Raw genomic sequence first — 22,640 nt, forward strand, 5'->3', positions numbered from 1 at the left:
ATAAATTGGCTACAGCAACACGCTTGTTGCAATATGTCTTGCTTGCTCCAGCGTGGGGTAATGCTTCACCCATAAGATTGGATCTATAGTGCTCAACATATGTGGCTAACATCAGGATGTAACCATCTATCAGCCGCAGTCGTGGTGGGGGTAGTGTGTTAAACATCAAATAACAAAAGTATTTTTTTCTTGTTTTCTACAGAAGTCAACTACATCCAAGTATAACAAGATCATGATGTCATTTAAAGCGCAGTCGTCTCTCAAGAAACTGGAACTGGACTGTGGATATACAACAGCAAGCAGCTGATTAATTTTTGATATCACAATTTTCACTTTTCATTTCAGGTGGTATGTTATTCATTGCAATATGCATGTTTACTGCTAAGCGTTTCGGGTATTGACAACATGCTTGTTGCTATGGCTTATGCGGGTATTGGCAACATACTCGTTTAGGTCATCCAGGTAAGGGCAACATACTTGTTGCTTAAGGCTTTCCAGTATTGTTGGGAACATGCTGTTGCTCAAGCTTTTCAGATATTGGCAACATGCTTGTTGCCTTGGCTCACTCAGGTAACTACAAAAGCATCCAGATTGCGCTGTCAGTTGGGTTTGGGGGATATTGGCATATGGTTTTGTTTTGGGGGCTTATTGCTGCTCTCCCTGCTCTTATCCATGCTAGGCTGCATGGATGCGCAGGGAGTTCTCACCCAGAACGGAACCATACCGCCAATCCAAACTGTATGCCAATTGTCAATCATATATGATGATATTGGTCCTGACAGAAACCAAGTACTGTACCATCAGGGCAGATAATAAGATTCAGAAGGTGTTATCCGCACCAGGCAGAGAACAGTTTCTATTTCAATGCATATTCAGTATTCTCATGGAGGGAGCTCTAGACTGGAGTATGGTCTCCACGACCTCGTCGAGAGACCTGAATCTATGAGCTGGGCCCCCTATAGAGGCAGAGCCCACAGTATCCATAACTCCGGAAGAGGGTGAAATATTGTATCCCTGATTGGGACGCTAAGTCCCTCCTGATCGGAATCTCCAAGGGAGAGCCATCTAGAAGGGACAGTAGGTCTGAGAAACACACTCAGGCCGGCCAGAATGGGGCTACTAATAATAGACGAGCCCCTACCCGGCAAACCCTCTCCAGAACTCCCGGGAGCAAAGATATCTGGAAATGCATACAGGTGTAGCCTCAACCAAACCTAATACATCGCATCCAGTCCAAGCGGTGCTGGATGCGTCAGGGAGAACCACGTAGGGCAATGCGTTGTATAAAACGATGCGAAAGGTAGACTTGAGTTTTTACCGAAGTTCTCCCAAAGAAGCTCCACCACCTCGGGGTGAAGTCTCCATTCCCCCGGCCTCAGCCCCTGCCTCAACAGGATATCTGCTCTGATATACGAGACCATCAGTGTGTTGTCCCGAAAGGATAGGCACATGGTGACCTCTCGGGTCTGACAGGAAGTATTGAGATTCTCGGAATACTGTCATCACTTCTAGACAATTATGTGCAAAAAGGAAGATGGTCCTGCCAAAGACCCTTCGCTGAGTGACTCATGATCACCCCCCACTTGTGAGGGAAGCATCCGTCGATAGCATAAGCGTCGACAAAGAAGCCCCCAACACTGGGCCTGGGCGAGACAAATTGTGCAAATTAGTGTAGCAAATTAGCTCTATGAAATATGAATAACCAATCATAACTTGTTATAACTGATTATGAATATTTGGATCAGTTAATTGGATTAACTTGATGTAGCTACATTAACATTACAACCAATTACTCAGTTCATCCTGTGAACCCTCAATATTGGTTATTAATTGATTAATAGAAATGTACATTTCCGGGGCATGGGAAATGTCTTTCTTACTTATACTAATAAGAGCAAGTAGCCAAAAATCTGATTATTGACTCCGGATATGAGCTTGAGACACAGACAACCTTACGTGTGATATCAACAAGACTTTATTGACTAGACTAAACATTTAAAGGCTATGTTGCAGGTTAAAGTACCCAGTGAGCCAATGTATAGAAAAATAATGTAGGAACTATATTTAAATATGAACATATACTTATAAAACGCTATTTAGGCTTCTGGAGTCGTTTTTGTGAGAAAATTTTACTTCCGCGTTTGAAAACCGCCAAACCGGAAGTGACGTAGCATGAGGCAGAGCGGTCAAAGTAAACAATAGGAAAGCAATGGATCGCAATGACAGATCGGACGCTGAGGAAATTCTAGCCTAAATGTTTACTCGTATGATGGACCTCAGCCATATAATTATGTGCCTAATATGAAGCCAAGAGAGTAGACAGGTCAGGATTAGACAAAACAACGGTCAGAGGAGACGCATTGAGCTGTGGTGTGAGGAGAACAGGGCAGGGGTCTCGATGAGAGAACAGTGTTACTAGCTTATAGATTTATTCACGTTAGCCGACGATATGTATAACACTATGCTCAGATCACAATATTGTACAGATTATTATCATGTATCAGGCAAAAGTAAAGCTATTATTTAGACCCTTACCTGCATGTGTTGTGTGTGTCAGCCATTAGGAGACTTTATAAAATTTGAATAGCCCCATTTGGTGACAATGAATACAAAAATAATCACAATCACAACTGTCTTACTGTATAAAAACTTTATATTTAGAAACAGCCAACACAAACATTAAAATTCGGAGTACAGATTGGAAATGAACTTAATATATTATATTTAGGCTATAATAAGTGTCGGCTGCAGACTAATAACAAACACATAAATGCATTACATTACAAGTTTATGTAGGATATGTTAATTAAATTAAGACAAGGCACATTAAGACAGGTAGGCTACATGTAGCCTATGCATTTTGTAAAACAGAAGTGAATAAGTGATCTCTGACGGATCCGTGACCATCATGTTTCCCGCCCGCGGCCGAAACACAATCTGACGGCGGACCGGGCGACCCGATGAAGGAGCCGGGACAGTGTGCACATATCGCCGTCATCATATAACTCCATGTCGCCGAGATTAAATAAACACAAGATTTTGACGCGTATCCGAGAGTGGAGCGGAGTGTGAGCGCGCACTGCATGGCACGGACGCGCGGGCGCGAACACTTATCAACAGTGAAACAATTTAAAATACTCTATCATTTCTGGTCATACGGAAAATAATAATACATTATTCGCAACTACTTTTATTTGTGTAAATTCGCAATAACAAGAAAGCGTTGTGCTTTTGTCAAATAAAATAAAACAATCAGGCGCGCTTTCATGATCTCCGTGAACTGGAGCGCGAGAACTGAAACTAAATATGTAGGCTAAAGCTTGAAATGTCCACTTCAAAACGAACAAATTCGAATCGAAAGCTAATACATTCTGATTATGTAATCCGTATGAAAGGTGCATTTCTCTCTAAAAGCGCACCCGCTTAACAGCGGAGATGGAGATATGTTTTTAACCGACACTGATTTAGAAAACAATAGTTTATTAATAAACAATTCAAATGCCTCGTTATTTTTTCAGACACATTTATTATCATTAGTCTATAAATCACCTTTCTATAGGCTGTGGTTCCAGAGACATATGGCTCTTCATTCAGCACTGCGGGAATAATATCATTTCCAGGTTCTAATTTTGTCTCATAAAAATAAATCAACAACAACAAAATCCATATTAATTTGTGAATATTTTAAATGTTTAATTAAGGGGCAACAAGTAGCCTAATAAACAAAAATTCGTCAATATTAATTTTTTTGCGCAGCATTTGGTGTAGCCTAGCCTACAGTTCAAATTAAAATTTTGCCTTTTAAAAATACAACAACCGTTTTTGTTTTGTAATTACGGGTTAAAAATATTTTTGTTCTCTCTGTTTTGTAATTTAGTAAACTTTATAGATTTCAACCATATTATTCCTTCTTGAGTCTTTTTAACAAGAATTTAGATTAATGTATGAATTGAATAGTGATTGTGTGACCTATGATGAGGGAACAACCAGTGATACCCTTGGTAGTAGGCTACCATCAAATGATAGCCGATCAGGATACACATACAGCGGTAGGCAGTGGCCCACCTTACCGGGTGACCACGTCGTGGTTCACCAGAATTTATAGTTTACCCACCTCTTTTTTTTACCACTACACCTCTGACCACGACGATGATTAATTGAAATACAATAACCACCGAAAACACACTGAATCACGACCGCTCCAACTGAATACCAACCTACTCTGCACTGAGCGAACGCACAACGCAGAGCCCGGCGGCAAACGACTACCTCATGTGACGCAATATGACGCGATGGTGAAAAAAAAACGGTTTTTCAACACGGTCAAGGAAACGGTCACGTTTTCTACTAAATTTGTGCCCTTATGTCTTGCAAAACGATTTTAAATCCTGCATTTACTTTTCATATGGTATTTTCATACAAGGTTATATATTAATTTTGAAGAAAAAAAAAACCTGCAAGATGGCCTTTAAACTACTCTAACATACACATACATACATGCATACAGTTTACCAAGGGAAAGAGAGCTGAAGCAGAATATAGTAAAGCAAGAAGTTATAGCATTGTTTGAATTATCAGCAGATCATTAGCCTTGAGCAAAACATCAGTTTAGTTGTAACACGCCCTTCTTTAAAAGGGGTAAGGATACTTAAAGTATCAAATAATGAGACTAAGTTTGATACTTGCATGTCTCGCCCATTTGAATTAAACTATCCTGATGCAATTTGTTGAGGCTACAGTTGATCTTGGTTGACGTTGTCTTGATGAGAGAGAACCAGTTGGAGTCAGAGTCTCTTTGGTGAATGGAAAGACAAGGCCGCAGCCTGGCACAAGCTTGGGCGTCCTTGGGGGACTTCTAGTTCAGCATCATCTTCACAATGAACAAATGGAAAGAATATCTATATGGCTCCAGGAAAATCATCTTACTCTGAATGTTAAGAAAACTGTCTTTATGTGTTTTTCTAATAGAAAGCAAAAAGAAAAAGTAATAATTCGAGTAAATAATAAAGAAATAGAGGAGGTAGATGAGTTTAACTTTTTAGGTATTGTTTTAGACTCACAACTTAAATTTGACAAACATAAAAAAAAGCTCACAAAAATGGTAAGGATTAATCTAAATTGTTTCAGACTTATTAGAAAATATATTTCAATTGAGGCAGCACATCTTTTTATGCATGCAATGATCTTGTCCCGCATTTCATACTGTATTACAGTTTGGACTCAAACAAGTGATTCCTTAATTAAAAATATTGAAATGTTGTATAATCGAGCTATAAAAATAATGGATGAAAAGCCAATTCGATGGCATCACTGCAATGTTTTAAAAAAATTGAATATGCTAAGTTTTATAAATTTAAAAAACCTGTCATATATAAAATAAATTTTTAAATGTTTGCACAATAAGGCACCATCTGTTTTATGTAAATTGATAAAGAGACAGGATGATACAAGTAGAATCACTAGGAGTTTGGCAGGTGGGAATTGTAGGATTACTTTCCGTAGGACTACACAAGGGCAAAGAGCCTTTTCTGTTCAGGGCTCCAAACTCTGGAACCTGTTGCCAAATGAGTTTAAGGCAGTATTTGAAATAAAGTCTTTTGCATTGAAGGTAAAGCGGTGGTTTAAAATAAACCAGAACTGCACGCATTTTTAAATGGAATAATTTTTGTATGTAAAAGTGTAATGTAATGTAACAAATTTTAAATTTATTTTTTAGTTTTTGTTTTGTCTAGAAAAGCCTTTCTAGGGACCTGAGATGCAAATTAGCTTTCGCTATACTCTCTATGTGCAATACATATTTTCCAGCTTTGACTGGGATCATGTTTTTTGTACTGTCCCTATACAAATAAACGTATAAATAAATAAATAAATTAGGCCTTCTCAGGAAGGACCAAAAGAGTAAGAGAGCAAGAAGCAAGAGAGCCAAGAAGCTAAGAGAGAGCTAAGAGAGGATGGCTGATCTTGTGATCAGTGATTTTTAAAGCGTGAAGATGTCACACCCTCTGGGGGTCTGTGAGCCAATAAGAAGTGTTTTCTTTTGGAGGGAAAATTTTACAACCCATTGTGTTCTAGGAGGCATTTTAATATGTAATTTCATTGGGTGTTTAAGAGAAGAATCTTCAAGATTCTTATAATACTAATGTGTCACAAAGTTAGCAAAATGTCATGTAAATTAACAAATGGGGGACGAAATTTGGAGTTTATAGAGACCAAACATGTCACACATGATTTTGGTTAACCCTTATGAACCTGAAGCTAAAATGGGTGTTTTTCACATATTTAGATGTTTTGACTGTAAAATTCTAAAACAATGTCCTATCTTCATGTGCCAGGTGTCATCTTTTTCAGAAAAAGATTAGCTTTCAACAAATTACAGTTATTGACCATTATTGTGTGTGGTGAGTTTGTAAATAGAATTTAAATAGACAAAAATAAAAAAAACGAGAATAAATTTTCAGATTTTTATTTAGAAAAAAAAAAAAACAGTCTGAAACTGTTCCACAGTGAGTGACTGGCCTAGTTTTACCCCATTTACGGCGAATCGTTGTGAATCCCATAATACACCTAGAAACGACATCTCGATACCGAACCGCCATCTGCTCAGATTGAGCTAGGATCAACCAATCGTTGATATAGTATAATACGCGAATGCCCTGGAGTCTCAGAGGAGCCAGAGCTGCATCCACGCATATTGTAAAGGTGCGGGGTGATAAACCTAGGCCGAATGGAAGAACCCGATACTGGTATGCTTCACCCCTGAAAGCAAACCTCAGGAACCTCCTGTGATGAGGATGCATAGATAAGTAAACGTCCTTCAAGTCTATTGTGACAAACCGGTCATCGGACTGAATATGTGACACAATCATATTAGCGTAAGCATACTTTGACCTTGAGATTCTGAAACCTACTGTTTAATTGACGCAGATCGAGCTTGCAAGCGTCTCTTTAACCCGAGGCTCTGTCATCATTGGCAGTCCGTCGTGTATCGACGATGACTGTCTGGATTGGAGGCTATTGTAGGCAGGCTCTCATGTGGGCTAGAAGGCCTGCTCTCGATCTACAGCAGCGATGGCATTTGCTACAGACAAAGTATTTTGCTGCAGTGGAATAGTGCCGCCTCTCATGGGCTTTCTCATATTCTTTCTGACGCTTTTTCTCAACAGCTGAGACTGCTGTTTTCAATCTGCACTGCCATTTCTCACACTGCTGGGCCTGTTCCTCCCAGCTTTCCAGGGAGATCCCGGTGTTCCTCATATGTCTTTTAAGGGCATCTTTGAAACGCAGTTTTTGACCACCGCGGCTTCTTTTGCCCTTTTTTAGCTCTACGTAAAAAACTGCTTTGGGCAGTCAACGGGTATTTATGGATCATGACAACATAAAACGCTGATCACATAGTGCTTTTAAAGTGCAAGTTGTAGTCAGGAACATTAATATTCTGTATAGTAATATTTGGTTGCATAACTGATTCTTCTGTGCAATGTTCAAGTTAAGAAGCAACTAGAACAATTGTAAACAATAGGGAATTCCCTTTAAGTGCAAACAAAGATCAAGTTAAGTCAGGTTTAAATGTGCAAGGCAAATAAAAGCAGCCTTTTAGCATTTTGGAGAAATGTCACATTTTACTACTTCAGAGGCCTATAAAGACCTAATTTCTAATAAGTATGAAAAAGTAATGGTCAGTTTTTACAGGGGACGTCCCATACAGTATGCACGCCTCATATGTAACAATTTTTACTGCAGAATTTTGGAGATATGTCACTTTTACTACTCCAGAGGCCATAAAGACCTAATTTCTTATAAGTAGAAAAAAACTAATGGTCAGTTCTTATAGGGGACGTCCCATACAGTATGCACTCCTCATATGAAAGCATTCTACTGCAGCAATTTGGAGATATGTCACATTATTTACACACCTTTACAGACCTAATTTCTAATAAGTAGAAAAAACTAATTGGCCATTTTTTATAGGGGACGTCCCATACAGTATGCACTACTCATATCAAAGCATTTTACTGCAGCATTTTGGAGATATGTCACATTATTCCTATTTACACACCTTTACAGACCTAATTTTTAATAAGTAGAAAAAACTAATTGGCCATTTTTTATAGGGGACGTCCCATACAGTATGCACGCCTCATTAAAATAGTTACATATGAGGTGTGCATAGTGTATCAGGGCTCCAGACTAACTTTTCCACTGGTTGCACTGGTGCTACCAACTTTCTCAGTTGGTCGCACCAACACATGATTTGGTCTTTGCTACAACATAGTCTGTTAATCAATGCATGCTGATGAATAGTTGTCTCAATCTTTTCAATTTAATATGACTTATAGTCCATTAGGAATTCAGGAAATGTAGGAATTATGCACAGTTACTTCCTGGTTTTCAATAAGCCAGCTCGAGCATTTCCATCCACACAAAACCATCAATTGTGGTTGACTTTTTAATGTTGTATTTATATTTTAATGCCGTTACACTTACCTAATTTGCCAATAAAGCAGTTTTATTGATTGCAATCAATACTTGAAGCTAATGTGAACGTTGGAATAAGAGACGGAAACACGATGCCTGTAATTGGACACACGCAAAAAATGTTCAGCACTTCAAATGTTATTTGTAATGTGATAACCAAAAACTATAAATATATACCAATAAATATTATAAAATCACTAGGTTTAAAAATAAACTGTATCAGGTATTCACAAAAGTCTCATGAAAAACAATAACTGTCAGTCAGTGCAGCGCTGCCAGCACAAGCTCACTGATTTCTGCACACTTGTGAAAACTCTAGTTTTGTTCAATAAATTTAACTATACTCACTAAATCTTTAATCTTTTTAGTTTTCAAATGAAAGTGTGAATGATGATCGAATTTAGCTGAGGAACACGTCTTTTTTTTTACGTCATCTTACATTTGAATAACTACGGTAAATTAATGCTATGTCTGACTATTTAAGTGACTATATTCTGATTATAAACTAAGTATACAAATATTTATGCTGTTAAATATACCTCAGGACATTGAAGATACCGACACACCAGCAAGTGACATTTCACCGTAGGTTTTCCAGCTGGCAAATATGAAAGTTCCCTTTCAAAAGCTACAATCGATGCTGCGCTGCTTAGCGCATTGGGAACGTCTTTAACCCTCTGGGGTCTGAGAGTTTTTTGGGGCCCTTGAAATGTTTTGACATGCCCTGACATTTGTGCTTATTTCAGCTACTTACAACATACCTTTGGCCAACTCATAATTATGCTGTATTCAGCACAAACTCTGCTACAATAATATGTGAGCAAAATGGAAGTTACATGTTTGCATTTTATAGAAAAAAAAATATTATGTGTGGTTTGTAAGTTTTGGGGAAAAAATTGTCACTGCAATGAGCTCATATAACTCATAATGAATAGTTTGGCACAAGACTTTTGAGTTACTATTCTTGTAGGCTAGAATTTTTACTACAAAATGATGTGAAAATAATTCTGATCACTCTTTCACAAAACAACAATATAATGATTTAAACTTTGCAAGTCAGTTTTTGTGTCAGCACTGCGTAGACGTGTTGATGGCTATGAATATGAATGAGGGGAGACAATAGACACTCCCCCAATGGCTAATGCCCCATCAAGGTGCTGTGGGGCAGTCTGAAGAAAGAATGAGAGGAGATTCAAAGGTTTTGTTTTTCAATCGGTTTTATTGTAATTCCTCTATGTGGAGGAACTAAATGGCGTGCCTCACAAGACCACAGTGCTATCGTATATATAAACATATAGTACCAGTCAAACGTTTGGACACATTACCATTTTTCATATTTTTGGAAGAAGGCTGCATTTATTTGATAAAAAATACAGAAACAACAGTAATATAGAGAAATATTATTACAATTTAAAATAATAATTTTCTATTTTAATATACTTTAAAATATAATTTATTTCTTTGATCAAAGCTGAATTTTCAGCATCCTCACTCCAGTCTTCAGTGTCACATGATCCTTCAGAAATCATTCTAATATCATGATTTGATAATCAGGTATTATCAATGTTGGAAACTGTTGTGCTGCTTAATATTTTTTTATAACCTGTGATACTTTTTTTTGGATTCACTGATTAAAAAGAAAAGCATTTTTTCAAAATAGAAATCTTTCCTAACAATATAACTTAACACATCCTATCAAAAAAAGAAAGAAAGGTAGTGTATACTGTTACAAACAGACTCATGGGCGAATGTGAGTCAACAGAGCTCAGTTGCGGTCCAGTTTCCCGTGCGGGCAGGAATCGCGCAGTCTGTGCAACCATGTCAACATCAGTCTCGGTTTTCCATGACAGGGTGGACTTGGACCTGTTGCTTGTTTGCCTTGGCTCTCTTCGGGACCGGTGCTTGGACATGTTCATTGTCACATCTGTTGGTAACACAATAAAAGAAACTGTATTATTATCATTATCAATCACTAATGGCCATGGATTAAAAAAAAAGACAACCGTTTTTGTAATTTCAAACAAGAATAGGTAGGCCCTACTTGTATATAATGACGATGTAAACACAATTAAATTTCATCAGTAAAATATTACATCTGTGCACTTACCATGATTCTTGATTGAGAACTGAACGACACCTGCGTGTCCCTCTGCGGTGCTGGAGAAGGAGAGCGTGATGCAGCCACATTCATAAAAAAATAAAAACAACTGTTGGCATACATTATCCAAAGATGGGCAATTAACCCTCAGGGGACTAAGCCCTTTTTGGTCCGTTTTCTCTATTTTTACATTTGGGCTTATAAACCATATGTAATGGAGATGGAACACCATGTGTTTGGTATCTATGGATTCAGAAGACCCTAAGCTAACATAAGCATGCATGTAATGCGTTTATAAAGGAAGTATGAGTGAAAAATGTACAATAATCGAGAGAATTTCACAAATGAAAATTAGATTTTTGTCATTTATTACTGAAAATCACACCTCACACAACAATAGTGAACAGTTTTTGAACCAAAAAAATATTTGTCAAACCCTTTGCTTGACAGACATTTGTAATTGTTCAATCAAATGTGTTAAGAACAATGAAATAAGGAACTTTTTTTACAAACAGTCCCAGGCGTGAAAAAGCGGTCTGTTTCGAACTAAATGAGACCTGCTTGCTCTGAAGAACAGACACACTCACAACCTGGCAGATTTACTTTCCACTAACTGTTCCAGAGCTTGTTCTGCCGTAAATCTTACTGCTTGCCATCATAAAAGTGCTAAAACAATACAATAATAATGCTATTTAAGTTATTCTGTCTCTCTCTTATATAGATCTCTGTGCGTTCTGTAATACTCCGCTCCGTTCGCGATCTGTCTCATTCTCCGTCCACATGACGCTGTTTGTTTGTACATGTTGAAGGCTACAGAGTCCTCTGATTGGCTAGAATACGTCTTGGTAACCTTCCTCTGATTGGGTAAAAAAAAAAATCCTCCCAGCGGCAATTTTTCCATTGGTGGAATTTGCCTAACAACATCGATTTCATTGGCCTTTTTATGCAGTGGTATTGCGCAACAGCGAAGCGTGTGAATAATACAAACGGGATATCACTGTTTTCAGCGGAATCTGAGGAAGACGGCAAAAAAGACCGCACCTCTCTATCATTAATAGTTTTGAAGATAATTGCACATTTGTAAAAGTATGCCATTTTGGGCGGTACCGCCCAATTCGTCCTCAGAGGGTTAATGGCCTATATATATCTGTTAATGGGCCATAGGACGGAGAAATATCTATTTATGGGCCATAGATCGCGTCACCGCGAGTATCTGTTGATGGCCATATAGACCGCACGCATTTAGAGCAATTCAAACATTTACACCTGTATTCACAATCATCTGTGGCAATATTTTAGCAAGATAAGTGTCATAGGCTAACCAAAACTGAACATTTATATATAATGTCTAGTATTTAGACCGTAGCCTATCACATTTTACCGGAGGCTGAAATATATTTGCACGAAATCATATTTACAAGCAGATATCCGCAAATAAGCTACATTACGCAAAAGTCAGTATTTTTAGCATGATAATCAGTGTTATAAGCTAATCAAAACGGAGTGAAACATAATACAAATATGTTTAGAGAGTAATATCACCTTGAAACAGTTTACACGACCATATACACGAATGTTAGGGATATTGTAAGGCAATCTTTCCTGTAAGATGTCAAAAGCTAACCAAAACTAAACAAAATATAGTCTGAAAATTCATATGAGTTCTATATAATCAGAAAAAGAATTATATAACACTAAACAACTTACTCGAACTTGTATCTTCGGCTGGATCAATTTGCTCTTGAAAATGGAGCCGTTCGTCTTCTGAGATGGGATCTTTCTCTGAGGAAAAGGTGAATTCTTCCTCGCTGTCCAGAATCATCTGGAGGATGACTTTACCGGAGAAGCGTGCCATCCTCAAAACGCGATGAACTATCAGTGAGTCTGACGAAGAAACTCTGTGTTTTCATGGCATTGATCGGAGGGCGTGTGCGAGGCATATAGATGACCTAAACTATTACCATGTGAATAGCGCCGGGGGGCGTGTCGGCCTCAGCTCATTAAAAATAATGAAGCGAGAACGAAAAACTGCGCCTCTCCTTTGTTTCAAACGGATTACATAAACTAAGAATATGTGTTTTTTTATATAAATTACTTCATTTTAAAACAAGAGAATTCTAGCTTCATAAAGACAAACCTCTCGTTCCTGAGTGACAAGTATTCGCTGAGTTACAGTTCATTTTCGGACGCGTTTCAGAATGGACTTCACTGACAGAGAGAAGGCAGAACTCGCATCATGTTTATTTTTCTTTATTTGGCGAAAGACACAACACTTTGTTTTTATTGCGAGTATACACAAAAAAAATAGAAACTTAACTGGATCGAATGATGTAAAGCACCTAAATGTAAGATCAAAACCAACAGAGTATTTTGAATCTCTTTTGCACTGATAAGAAAAAAAGCGAGCAGATCACGCCGGCGTGATGCCGACCCCAGAGGGTTAAACGTGACCTGCTGTAAACATAGTGTATAAACACGTCGATCCCGGTGCTTCTTCGGCTCACCCAGGGGACGATAATGAATCTCTTGGGTCTACGGACTTCGAGCAGCCAACCTCTGAGCGTTCCTCGTGCGACGATAAATCTGTCGAGGAACTACTCGAGGTGTAGTTACTCGCGCGGTGGCCAGATTGCAGCTTGACTGGCCTCGCGAACAAGAGACCCCCAAACGCAGTAAGCTTGAGGATAAATCAGGTCATCAGCTCGTTGGAGAGACTCCATGAACTGAACTGAGTGTGTCAGATATGAGAGACATACATAATGTGCAGAGCAGCGGGTCCCGAGGACTGGAGTTGAGAACCACTGGTCTAGTCCGTGCTCTTCAGGCCTACGTCCACCGCACTAGCCAGTGGCATAAGTCAGAGCAACTATTTGTTTGTTATGGGGGCAGCAACAGAGGTGCTGCCGCCACGAAACAGACCATGTCACATTGGGTCAGGGATGCTATTGCTCTTGTCTATGAGGCGCGCGGCCAAGCTTCGCCAACGGGTCTAAGGGCTCACTCCACCAGAGGGGTCGCCTCCTCTGCTGCCTTGGCAAGAGGTGCCCCCTTGCAGTTTGTTTTGTGATGCGGCAGGCTGGTCCTCTCCGCACACATTCATTTTGGATGTTCATGCCACTCCGGGCTCTCCTGTCCTTGAGTCGACATCGCAAGCTAATGTCTAGGGCTTTCCTGCGTTTCTTGTGAGCACACTATATTCACAGCAGGTCACGTTTAAAGACGTTCCCAATGCGCTAAGCAGCGCAGCATCTCGTTCCGCTTTTTCAGGGAACAGGGTTACAGTCAAGTAACCCGGAACGTTTTAAAGAACGCTCTGAGCATATAGTCCATTGATGCGTTTCAATGCGCGTATACGTTTGCTCTCTAGCGTGGTTAATAAACAAGTCTTGCAGTAAAAAAAGAAGATTTTTTTTTTAAAAGTCTTGCAGAAGAACACAGTAGCCGGAGCGCTACTTCTCTCTGTTAATGTATATGGCGAGTCACGCAGGCACTGTGCTCCTTCGTAGCGCAGCCGACCCTGGTCTAAAATAGTCAGAGTATAAACACTTATTATAGGCGTACCGTAGTGATTCAGGATAAGACAAAAACACAGTTTGGAAAATGGATTTATGATGTACTCGTTCATTATATAAATTCTGTTCATTTTGAACACAAAAAGTTACGGACTGCAGCAGTTACGGATACAACGGCGTTCTCTTTCGGACGTGCAAATTTAACTGCGTGCATGGCCATACACTCGCACAAATGCGACCACATCAAATTCTAACTCGCACATTGTCAAAAAATGGTCGCAGTCTGGAGCCCTGTGTATGGGACGTCCCCTGTAAAAACTGACCATTCGTTTTTTTCTACTAGAAATTAGGTCGTTATGGGCCTCTGAAGTAGTAAAATGTAAAATTTCTCCAAAATGCTGCAGTAAAATCGTTACATATGAGGAGTGCATATTGTATGGGACGTCCCCTATGAGAACAGGTCATTCGTTTTTTCTACTTATAAGAAATGAGGTCTTTATAGGCTTCCGAAGTCAAATAAATTGACGTAACTCCAAAATGTTGCAGTAAAATGGTTTCAAATGAGGTGTGCATACTAGCCCAGCCAACATGTCCATGTGGGCCCCACATGGGTTTTATCTGGGTTATATGGGTGTCATGTGGGCATGGGCTCAGAGTGGGCACTTTGATGGGGTTATTATGGGCCCCAGTTTGGTTTAGGTTGTGGGCTCCAGCTAGGCTGCCCATTATTGTTTATTTGCGGGTCTGGTTTGGGCCCCAATTGGGCTATATTAGACTAAATTTGTATTACTAAATTTGGTTTGTATTTGTTTAAAAAGTACATGTCATAATTGTGTAATTGCCATAATTGTGAAAATGAAAAACATTTTTAAATATTTGACTAAGTTTTTTTTTTATTTGATACAAAATGCACATCATTGTCAAATAATATTTTTTTTGTGTAAATTTCATGGCCTTATAATTTTGTAATGTATACCGGTAGCCTATGTGCAAAAAATGCTTAAAACTATATTTTCTAAAAGAGTAACGTTAGCACTTGCATCATACTGTCCCCTCCCCCACAAGCTAAGATTGCCTGCTCCCGCATTTATTCATTCGAAAGAAAAAAAACCAACGGTCTCATTCTCTCCTGACAAGTTTCTAGAGAGCATCACCGTTAAATATCGGGATATCTCCTGTTGAACACTAGCAAGGTAAGATATGTATACGTTGTATTTTGTATTAACTTAGTTTTACTTAAGATTTTATAAAACTAGATATTTCGGAATCAATAGCTATAACGAACATTAACGAAGGTTAGCCAGCTGAGCTCAAACAACTAAGCCAACTAAAATGAAGTTGGTTAACCATCACATTTTATATAATAAAGTGTTCTCGCCGACTTTTCACCCTTTTACACGCTTACCGTATTTTTCATAATCGCTCGGTCTCATAATAATGGCCGAGGCAATAACGTTATCGTGCAAGAATGCGTCATTGCGCTTCTAGTAAGTTACCGTTGGGCCTTTCTGTGATTCGCAGCCGGTGAAAACCCGGCTTAAAGTCCCATAAAATAACGCATAGTACCCGTACACTCAGTTTAAGTTTTCAGGGAAGTTTTATTTGAGGGACAGATCGAAATTGTTCATCGTAGTTTAAGAAACATTATTAATTTGTGCCCTTTCATGAACGATTCGTTTTTTGAATCGGTTCTTTTTAGTGAACCTGTTGAATAAAATCACAAAACTATCAGAATGACTCATTTGAAGTCAATCAGTTGACTCGCTGATTAAGTGATCCGGTCAAGCAGTTCCTAATGAGATGTCTCCACATACAGAATGGATTGATAGATGTAAGTTATCTTAATAATGTTATCTCAATTAATCAGTAACGTTAGGCCTATGTCAGTATTGATCGTTTAAAAATGATCCTATACTAATGTCATAGTTGTGCCTTTAGGTTAATCAGGTAAAAAGAGATAAGTATTTTATTTTTTTAAATTCTTTTCATTTTTAATTATTAACAATGGTCATGCATGAAGAAACATTATGCTGATGTCAATTTTCACTAATCACAGGACTCTTGTTGTTTTTAATCAGTTGTTAATTATTTTAAATTCTGCTTTTTAATCTTCTACTGTTAAATTTCAGATTACCTTTTTTTTTGAGAAAATGGAGAATGACTGCTCGCAGCGGACAAAAAGGCGAAGAATACAGTCTAAAGTGGCAGAGCACATAGAGCTGGTCAAAGATTATGTTTCCTCTTGTACTAACAGAGCTGTGTCTCCTACACTAATAGACGAGTTAGACAGTGAAACATACTATGATTCTTTTGAGACCCTTGATGGGCTTTTGCATCCTTCTGACAGAAGCTCTGCTGCCCCAGATTCATTTGATTACAGTGATGATGATGATGATGATAGCCCCTTGGTTCAGATTTGTACTGAAAATCACAATATGGATCGTTTTGAGTACCCATCTCTGAATGATGACAGCGATGACAAAGAAACCAGTGATTCTGACCCTTCTGATGACATTAAAGGTTTTGCAGAATGGGCAACACGGTTTAATATTTCTCACTCTGCATTGTCAGCTTTGCAGAAAATACTGAGGAGCAAAGGTCTAAACATTCCAATGGATCCAAGGACTTTGCTTTCCACAGATCACAAATGTGAAGTAAAATACATTGCTGGTGGATGCTACTACCATTTTGGAGTTGCAAATGCATTAATAGCAGAGTTGAATTCTTCATGTGACTTAAATGAACTAATTGATTGCCTAACACTTCATGTAAATATAGATGGGTTGCCCCTGTTTAGAAGTTCTGCAGTGAACCTGTGGCCCATCCTTGGTCGGGTTAAGGAACTTGAGAATTCTAGTGTATTTTTAATCGGATTGTATTCAGGTTCTGGCAAACCGTCTTCAGTGCATGACTATCTAAAGGAATTTGTTGATGATTTGAAAGTTGTCATTCAAGAAGGATTACATTTTAATGGTAAACATTACAAAATTGCACCGCCCGAGGCTTTTATCTGTGATGCACCGGCAAGGGCTTTCCTCAAGTGTGTTAAAGGTCACTCGGGGTACAACGCCTGTGAACGTTGTAAACAGACAGGTGTGTATATGAAAGGTAGAATGACATATCCAGACAGGACTGCAGAGCTTAGAAGTGACTTTGAGTTTGAAGAAATGATTGATGAAGATCACCACACCGGAGTTTCTCCACTAAAAGGTTTAGGTGTTGGTCTAGTTACAAGCTTTGTGTTAGACTACATGCATCTTGTGTGTTTAGGTGTTGTAAGAAAACTTATTTATTTGTGGATTAAGGGCCCTTTAAAGTGTAGAGTGTCAGCACATATTCTTTCTGTAATTTCACAACACATGACCTCAGTTAGGCTGCACATACCAAAAACCTTCTCCAGGAAACCCAGATCTTTGTTTGAAGTGGCCATGTGGAAAGCCACAGAATTCAGATTATTTCTATTATATACTGGACCTGTTGTGTTGCGTAAAAATTTACCACAGAATTTATACCAGCATTTCATGCTCCTGTCTGTAGCAATGAGAATTCTTCTCAGTCCGGATTTATGTTCAGAATTTTCTGAATATGCAAATCAGTTACTTAAAGATTTTGTTGACTTTTTTTCCCAAATATATGGTCCTGAGTTTATTGTGTATAATGTACATAACTTAATTCATCTAGCGGAGGATGCAAGGAAACATGGTCATCTTGATCTAATTTCATGTTTTCCATTTGAGAACTTTTTAGGTAAAGTTAAAAAGATGGTACGGAGGCCACAGCATCCGGTGCAGCAAGTTGTAAAACGTGTACATGAAAAACAAAAAGTGAAGGCAAATATACAGGTGGATAGTTTACTAAGTCAACATAAAAAACTCCATCTCTCTGGACCATTACCTCAGGGATTTGAAGCGTGCAAGCAGTTCAAACAGTACTATGGAGAAAATATGTTTATTTCATGTGGAATAGGTGACAATTGTTTTGTTTTGAATGGACAAGTGTGCCTTGTAAGCAATATATTGTACAGTTTGTCTGGTGACACATATGTAGTGTGTGATTCATTTTCAAATGTGGACATTTTTTATGATTACCCTATTGACTCTTCAGCTCTGGGAATCAAACTTGTACATGGATTACGTGGACAACAGCAAGTTTTTCCTGTGGCTGAGTGCACAAAAAAAATGGTCCTTTTACCATATAATGGAGCTTTTGTAGCCTTGCCTCTGCTACATGACTGCTAATATTGTGGATTACATTTGTTTAGTAAAATGCTGCCCTTTGTGGTTGTGGAATTTCTGGATTCACGGACTGTGGCTATTATACCAAGAAACTGGTTTACCGGGCCAGAGGAAGAGGAGTGTTACTGGCCACCTTCCTCCACTGTCAATGTTGATCGATGTGTTAGAGAGGGAAGAGACCCACAAGAAGATTGGACGAAATTCCAAGTGCGAGTTTTGGGAAAAGCTGGTAAGTGGTAATGTTATAATTTTAGATTATTCATTTTTATTAAATAGAAGTAAAGAGTTTGTAATACCCATGTTATAGTAACTTAAAATGTGTGTGGAAAATGTTTATGTGAATGGAAAATCTTAAATGTTCAGCTAATCTTTTTCACATTTCCTTAGCTGACTACACAGCTGCCAGAACAAAGCTGCGTAAAGCTGAAGTGACTTCAGATCTTCAGACGGATCCAGAACCAGAAAGAGCCAAGCGTAAAAGAAAGTAAGATTAATTATGTTAAGTAGTCCAAAGTAGTCGACTGTCGAGTTCACGCGCATAGGTTTAGTTACCTATGATCACGCGCGTGAACTCGACAATCGACTACTTTGGACTTCGACCGAAAACAGGATGTAAATACAGGTCTGTGCGCTGGCTGAAATAACATCTTTTTATGAATATCTTTCACATCTACTGCAGTCAGATTCACTTGTGTTCACTCTAAAAGAATCACTCAACATTGATGGGCACTTGTAATGAAACATTATGAATGTTAAGAGGCTGAAAGCAGGTTTAAAACTTGCCCCATTGAAGTCAACAGGGAGCCAATTTTAAAAAGAGGATAACACGGTGTAGGCAACACTGATTTTTGTCGTTGTTCTCTGTATTGACAGCACTCCAAATTTACAAAAAATGAGCTCAATGTTAAAATTGACGGGAGTTCTCCTTTAAAATGTGTAATTAAGGAACTAATATATTATGACATTTAATTAATAACAATTAATATATTACCTAATCTATTAATCATATAGAATTTTTATTAGCTGCTGATGCAGTAATCATTAATTAATGGTTTCTTTCTTCATGAGTCATACACTAACACATGATTATCTGTGCATGAAAGCATGAACTAATGCATATTAGTGCACCTGTATTGTAAAGTGTTACCAGGCTATTTCAATTGTCAAGAATCAAAATCCTTCTAATGCACTGAAATGACCAGTCCCAAAATTCACCTCAAAACCAGGTTCTTGTATAAAAATTGCTCTTTTGATATTATGTCTACCGTTATGCTTAGTCCATATGTAGTGACGGTAAAACATTTTCCTTCTGTTTTAGACGCAAATTTATTGATCCCGACTCAGACAGTGAAGAATGTCCAGAAATGTCTGCTCCACCACCCCCAAGAAGGCTTCTAATAAAAGCACTTGGGAATCAACTAACCGCTACACCACCTCCACCTCATCTTTTAAAAGTCAAGTGACCTTCATTTATATAGTGCTTTTACAAAACAGATAGTTTCAAAGCAGCTTTACAGTGATAATAGGAAATTAATAGAACAGAGATTGTTTTGGCTGTACAGTAGTTCTAGAAGATTTAGATGATTTAACGAGTTTTGACAATTGTTTTTCTCCTAAAGCAGTGAATAATTATAATTTATAATTATAATTTTCTCTCTTACAGGAAGCACAAACGCCAGGTCGCAGCACCCCAGCACAGACAGGTTCTACTAGTACTCCCTGCAGACCAGTTCAGCCCAGTGGAATGGCAGTGAGGGATGGAATGTTTGTTCGTGTACTGACAATACTGGAAGAAATTAAGGATTGCCAAAAGGTACAGGGTAGCATGATACGGTGTCTTCTGCAGCAGAGAGAACAAAACTGTGTGGTTCCTGTCTTGCCTGAGGGAGTCCCCTTTCCATTGAAGAGTTTTACTGAAGTGGATGATCTGGAGTTGAAGCTCTGTGAGTCTGACTTGCAGAAAAATTTGGTAAGTGTTCCTAGGGGTGTGCGATATGACTAAATTAAATCGTTAACAATTAAAATGTCTCCATGATCTCTCTACAGAGGGTGTTGTGTTGTGATACAGTGCACATTCTATCAGTTGTAGTTTTATACTAGTCTAGATGGTCTCCCACGGACTAATCACTTTTGAGTTTTTTCAGAGTGGTCCTAGAGCAGTGTAAAACCAACTAAATTGCGTCATTAGCACCGTCGGGTCCTAACAATAGGCAAGTGACTTACTGCCTGACTAAATAACAACAGGGAATTAACTATTACACATATGCAAAGAACTATATGAATATATTAATGACTGTAAACATTAATGACTGGCCCTCATTTTAGTATTATAACAAGCTCACTCTTCACTTGTTCCTGAAAAGGAGAAAATAAATGGGGACATTTTTCAGCTGAACTGCTCTGTAAATTGCAAAATAGTCTTAAACACCATACAAAAATAATTGTGGATATTGATCCTGCCTGAAAAAAAAGTCATGATACATTTTTGCCATATTCCCCACATAACCAAAGAGTTGTAGATGCAGAGGGTGGTTCTGTGTACACACTAGGTTAAGTTAACCCACTCTGTTTCCCTTAATTAACTGTTACCACTACATTTGTAATTTTGTTTCTTCTATATTTCTTTTCATCTCAACTTCAGGTCTCAGTCCTTGGGGACATTGGAGGGAGGAGCCTTGATGAGTGTGTCCGTAGAACCATGGCATTTTTGATGACAAATGACCTTGCCCGTCAATTGAACCTCACAGGGCGCCATGGAAAACGCTCATTCAGGAGCCTACGTCTGTTTGATACTTTGCATGGTATATACATTTCAACATCCTTCATTTACATAGATTAGTAAAAACACAAACGGTTTAGGGTGATTTTGTGTCAAATCAACCAGAAGTTCCCAGCTCAATGTTGATTTTGATCATTTTGTTTTCTGGTGATAAAAATTATTACTTAAAGGGAACCTGGAAGATTTGTATGGCTTTTTAGATTACATCTGCGAATGTAAATTAGATATAAAAAACACTCTAGGGGCCCTATCTTGCACCCAGCGCAATTGACTTTGTACACAGACGCATGTATCGTATCATGTATCATTCCTATTTTGCACCCGAGGCAAAGCGGGCTTTTCCCTCCACAGATGCACGTCGGTAAATTAGGAAATTAACTTGTGCTCCCGGGGGTGGTTCAGCGAAATAAGGAGCTTCTTCAGACCAACCCCTTTTAAATTTGTGTCGGGGTTGTGCCCGAGATCCGCCCACTAAGTTACTTGTGTTTCACGCTTGATACTTGCGTTTCAGATCGTTAAAATAGGGTCCTAGACGTCAGGTTTCTTTTTTATAAAAAAACAAAAAACGTTTGATGTTTGTATGCACAATATAAAAAACTTGTTTATGAAAATCAATCAGTTTTATCTATCTTGAACTTTTCATATATTAGCTGTATTGCACTCAATATAGTGGTGTATTGCTGCAGTAGCACCCTTTAATTAAAATCAATTCATTATTTTGGTTCACAGGTAGCCTGAAACAGAACACTTTCTTGAGAACTGTCAGCAAGAAAGAGGTGGAGACAGCCCTCGGTAAATGGTTCACAAATGCTAGGGATAGAGATGGCAACCGTGCCTTGAGAGCCCAGCAAAACCTTGTGCGGAGAGCAGCGCAGTCAGAGGTGTAAGTTACATCACTTATAACAAATAAGGGGAAAGCTAAATTGTTTATTTTTCATTCAATTAGTAGTAATTTTTAACATCTGTTAAGTTAACCAATCAGAATCAAATAATCAACAGCACTGATTTTTAGGGGTCAAACTGCAAAGGAAGACCCTTATTGTATTTGTTAGGGGGCCAATAATTGAGGGTGCATAGGCACCTATTCATTTTGGTAGTGTTCTTATTGTTATTAATTATCTTTATTATATTCCAATTTTCTTATCAGAGGTTCAAGCACCAAAATCTAGAATATCTATTGTATTTGCTCAGATTAATTTTGGGGGTATGAGCGTGAAGCATGATTATAATTTAGATTATACTCATGCATTTCTTTAATAAATGTTCATGTAAAACTGATTTTTTTAAAGTTCTGCTAGGATTTTTAAAGTATTTATTTGTCTTCTCTTTCTTTACTCTTTAGGTTTGAAGCTGAGGATTCTGTACAGGCACAGGACTGATAACTTTTATTTGAGGTTTTATCTTGAAGACATTAACTTCAATAAAAGAAACCTTGATTTTCACAGTCTGAATTGAAGTCATTTTTTCCCCCCTACAATTCAATTATTTTGCAATTTCTTAGATATTAAAATGTTAAAGTAACACAAATTGATGCATTTTTG

At 38.3% G+C, this 22,640-nt stretch overlaps 2 protein-coding genes across 3 annotated transcripts in view; one reads left to right on the plus strand and one right to left on the minus strand.

Moving 5' to 3' along the window:
• The window catches only part of LOC307009357 (nuclear factor 7, ovary-like), a 47,450-nt gene that overhangs the window by 23,356 nt on the left and 1,454 nt on the right, over positions 1 to 22,640 (minus strand). The gene's annotated exons all lie outside the window — the stretch shown is intronic.
• On the plus strand, positions 14,698 to 22,542 carry LOC307009358 (uncharacterized protein). Of its 2 annotated transcripts, XM_079633041.1 has the most exons (8): positions 15,189 to 15,278; positions 18,347 to 18,549; positions 18,708 to 18,804; positions 19,639 to 19,774; positions 19,984 to 20,289; positions 20,962 to 21,121; positions 21,829 to 21,982; positions 22,442 to 22,542. In XM_079633041.1, the coding sequence occupies exons 2-8, from the start codon at positions 18,351 to 18,353 to the stop codon at positions 22,476 to 22,478; spliced, it is 1,089 nt and encodes a 362-aa protein (XP_079489167.1). In that variant the 5' UTR covers positions 15,189 to 15,278; positions 18,347 to 18,350; the 3' UTR covers positions 22,479 to 22,542. The 2 variants fall into 2 exon arrangements, with proteins under 2 accessions (XP_079489166.1, XP_079489167.1); XM_079633040.1 differs by having other exon boundaries at positions 14,698 to 18,549.

The sequence above is a fragment of the Phoxinus phoxinus genome (assembly GCF_949152265.1).
Source record: "Phoxinus phoxinus genome assembly, chromosome: 13".
Taxonomy (NCBI): domain Eukaryota; kingdom Metazoa; phylum Chordata; class Actinopteri; order Cypriniformes; family Leuciscidae; genus Phoxinus; species Phoxinus phoxinus.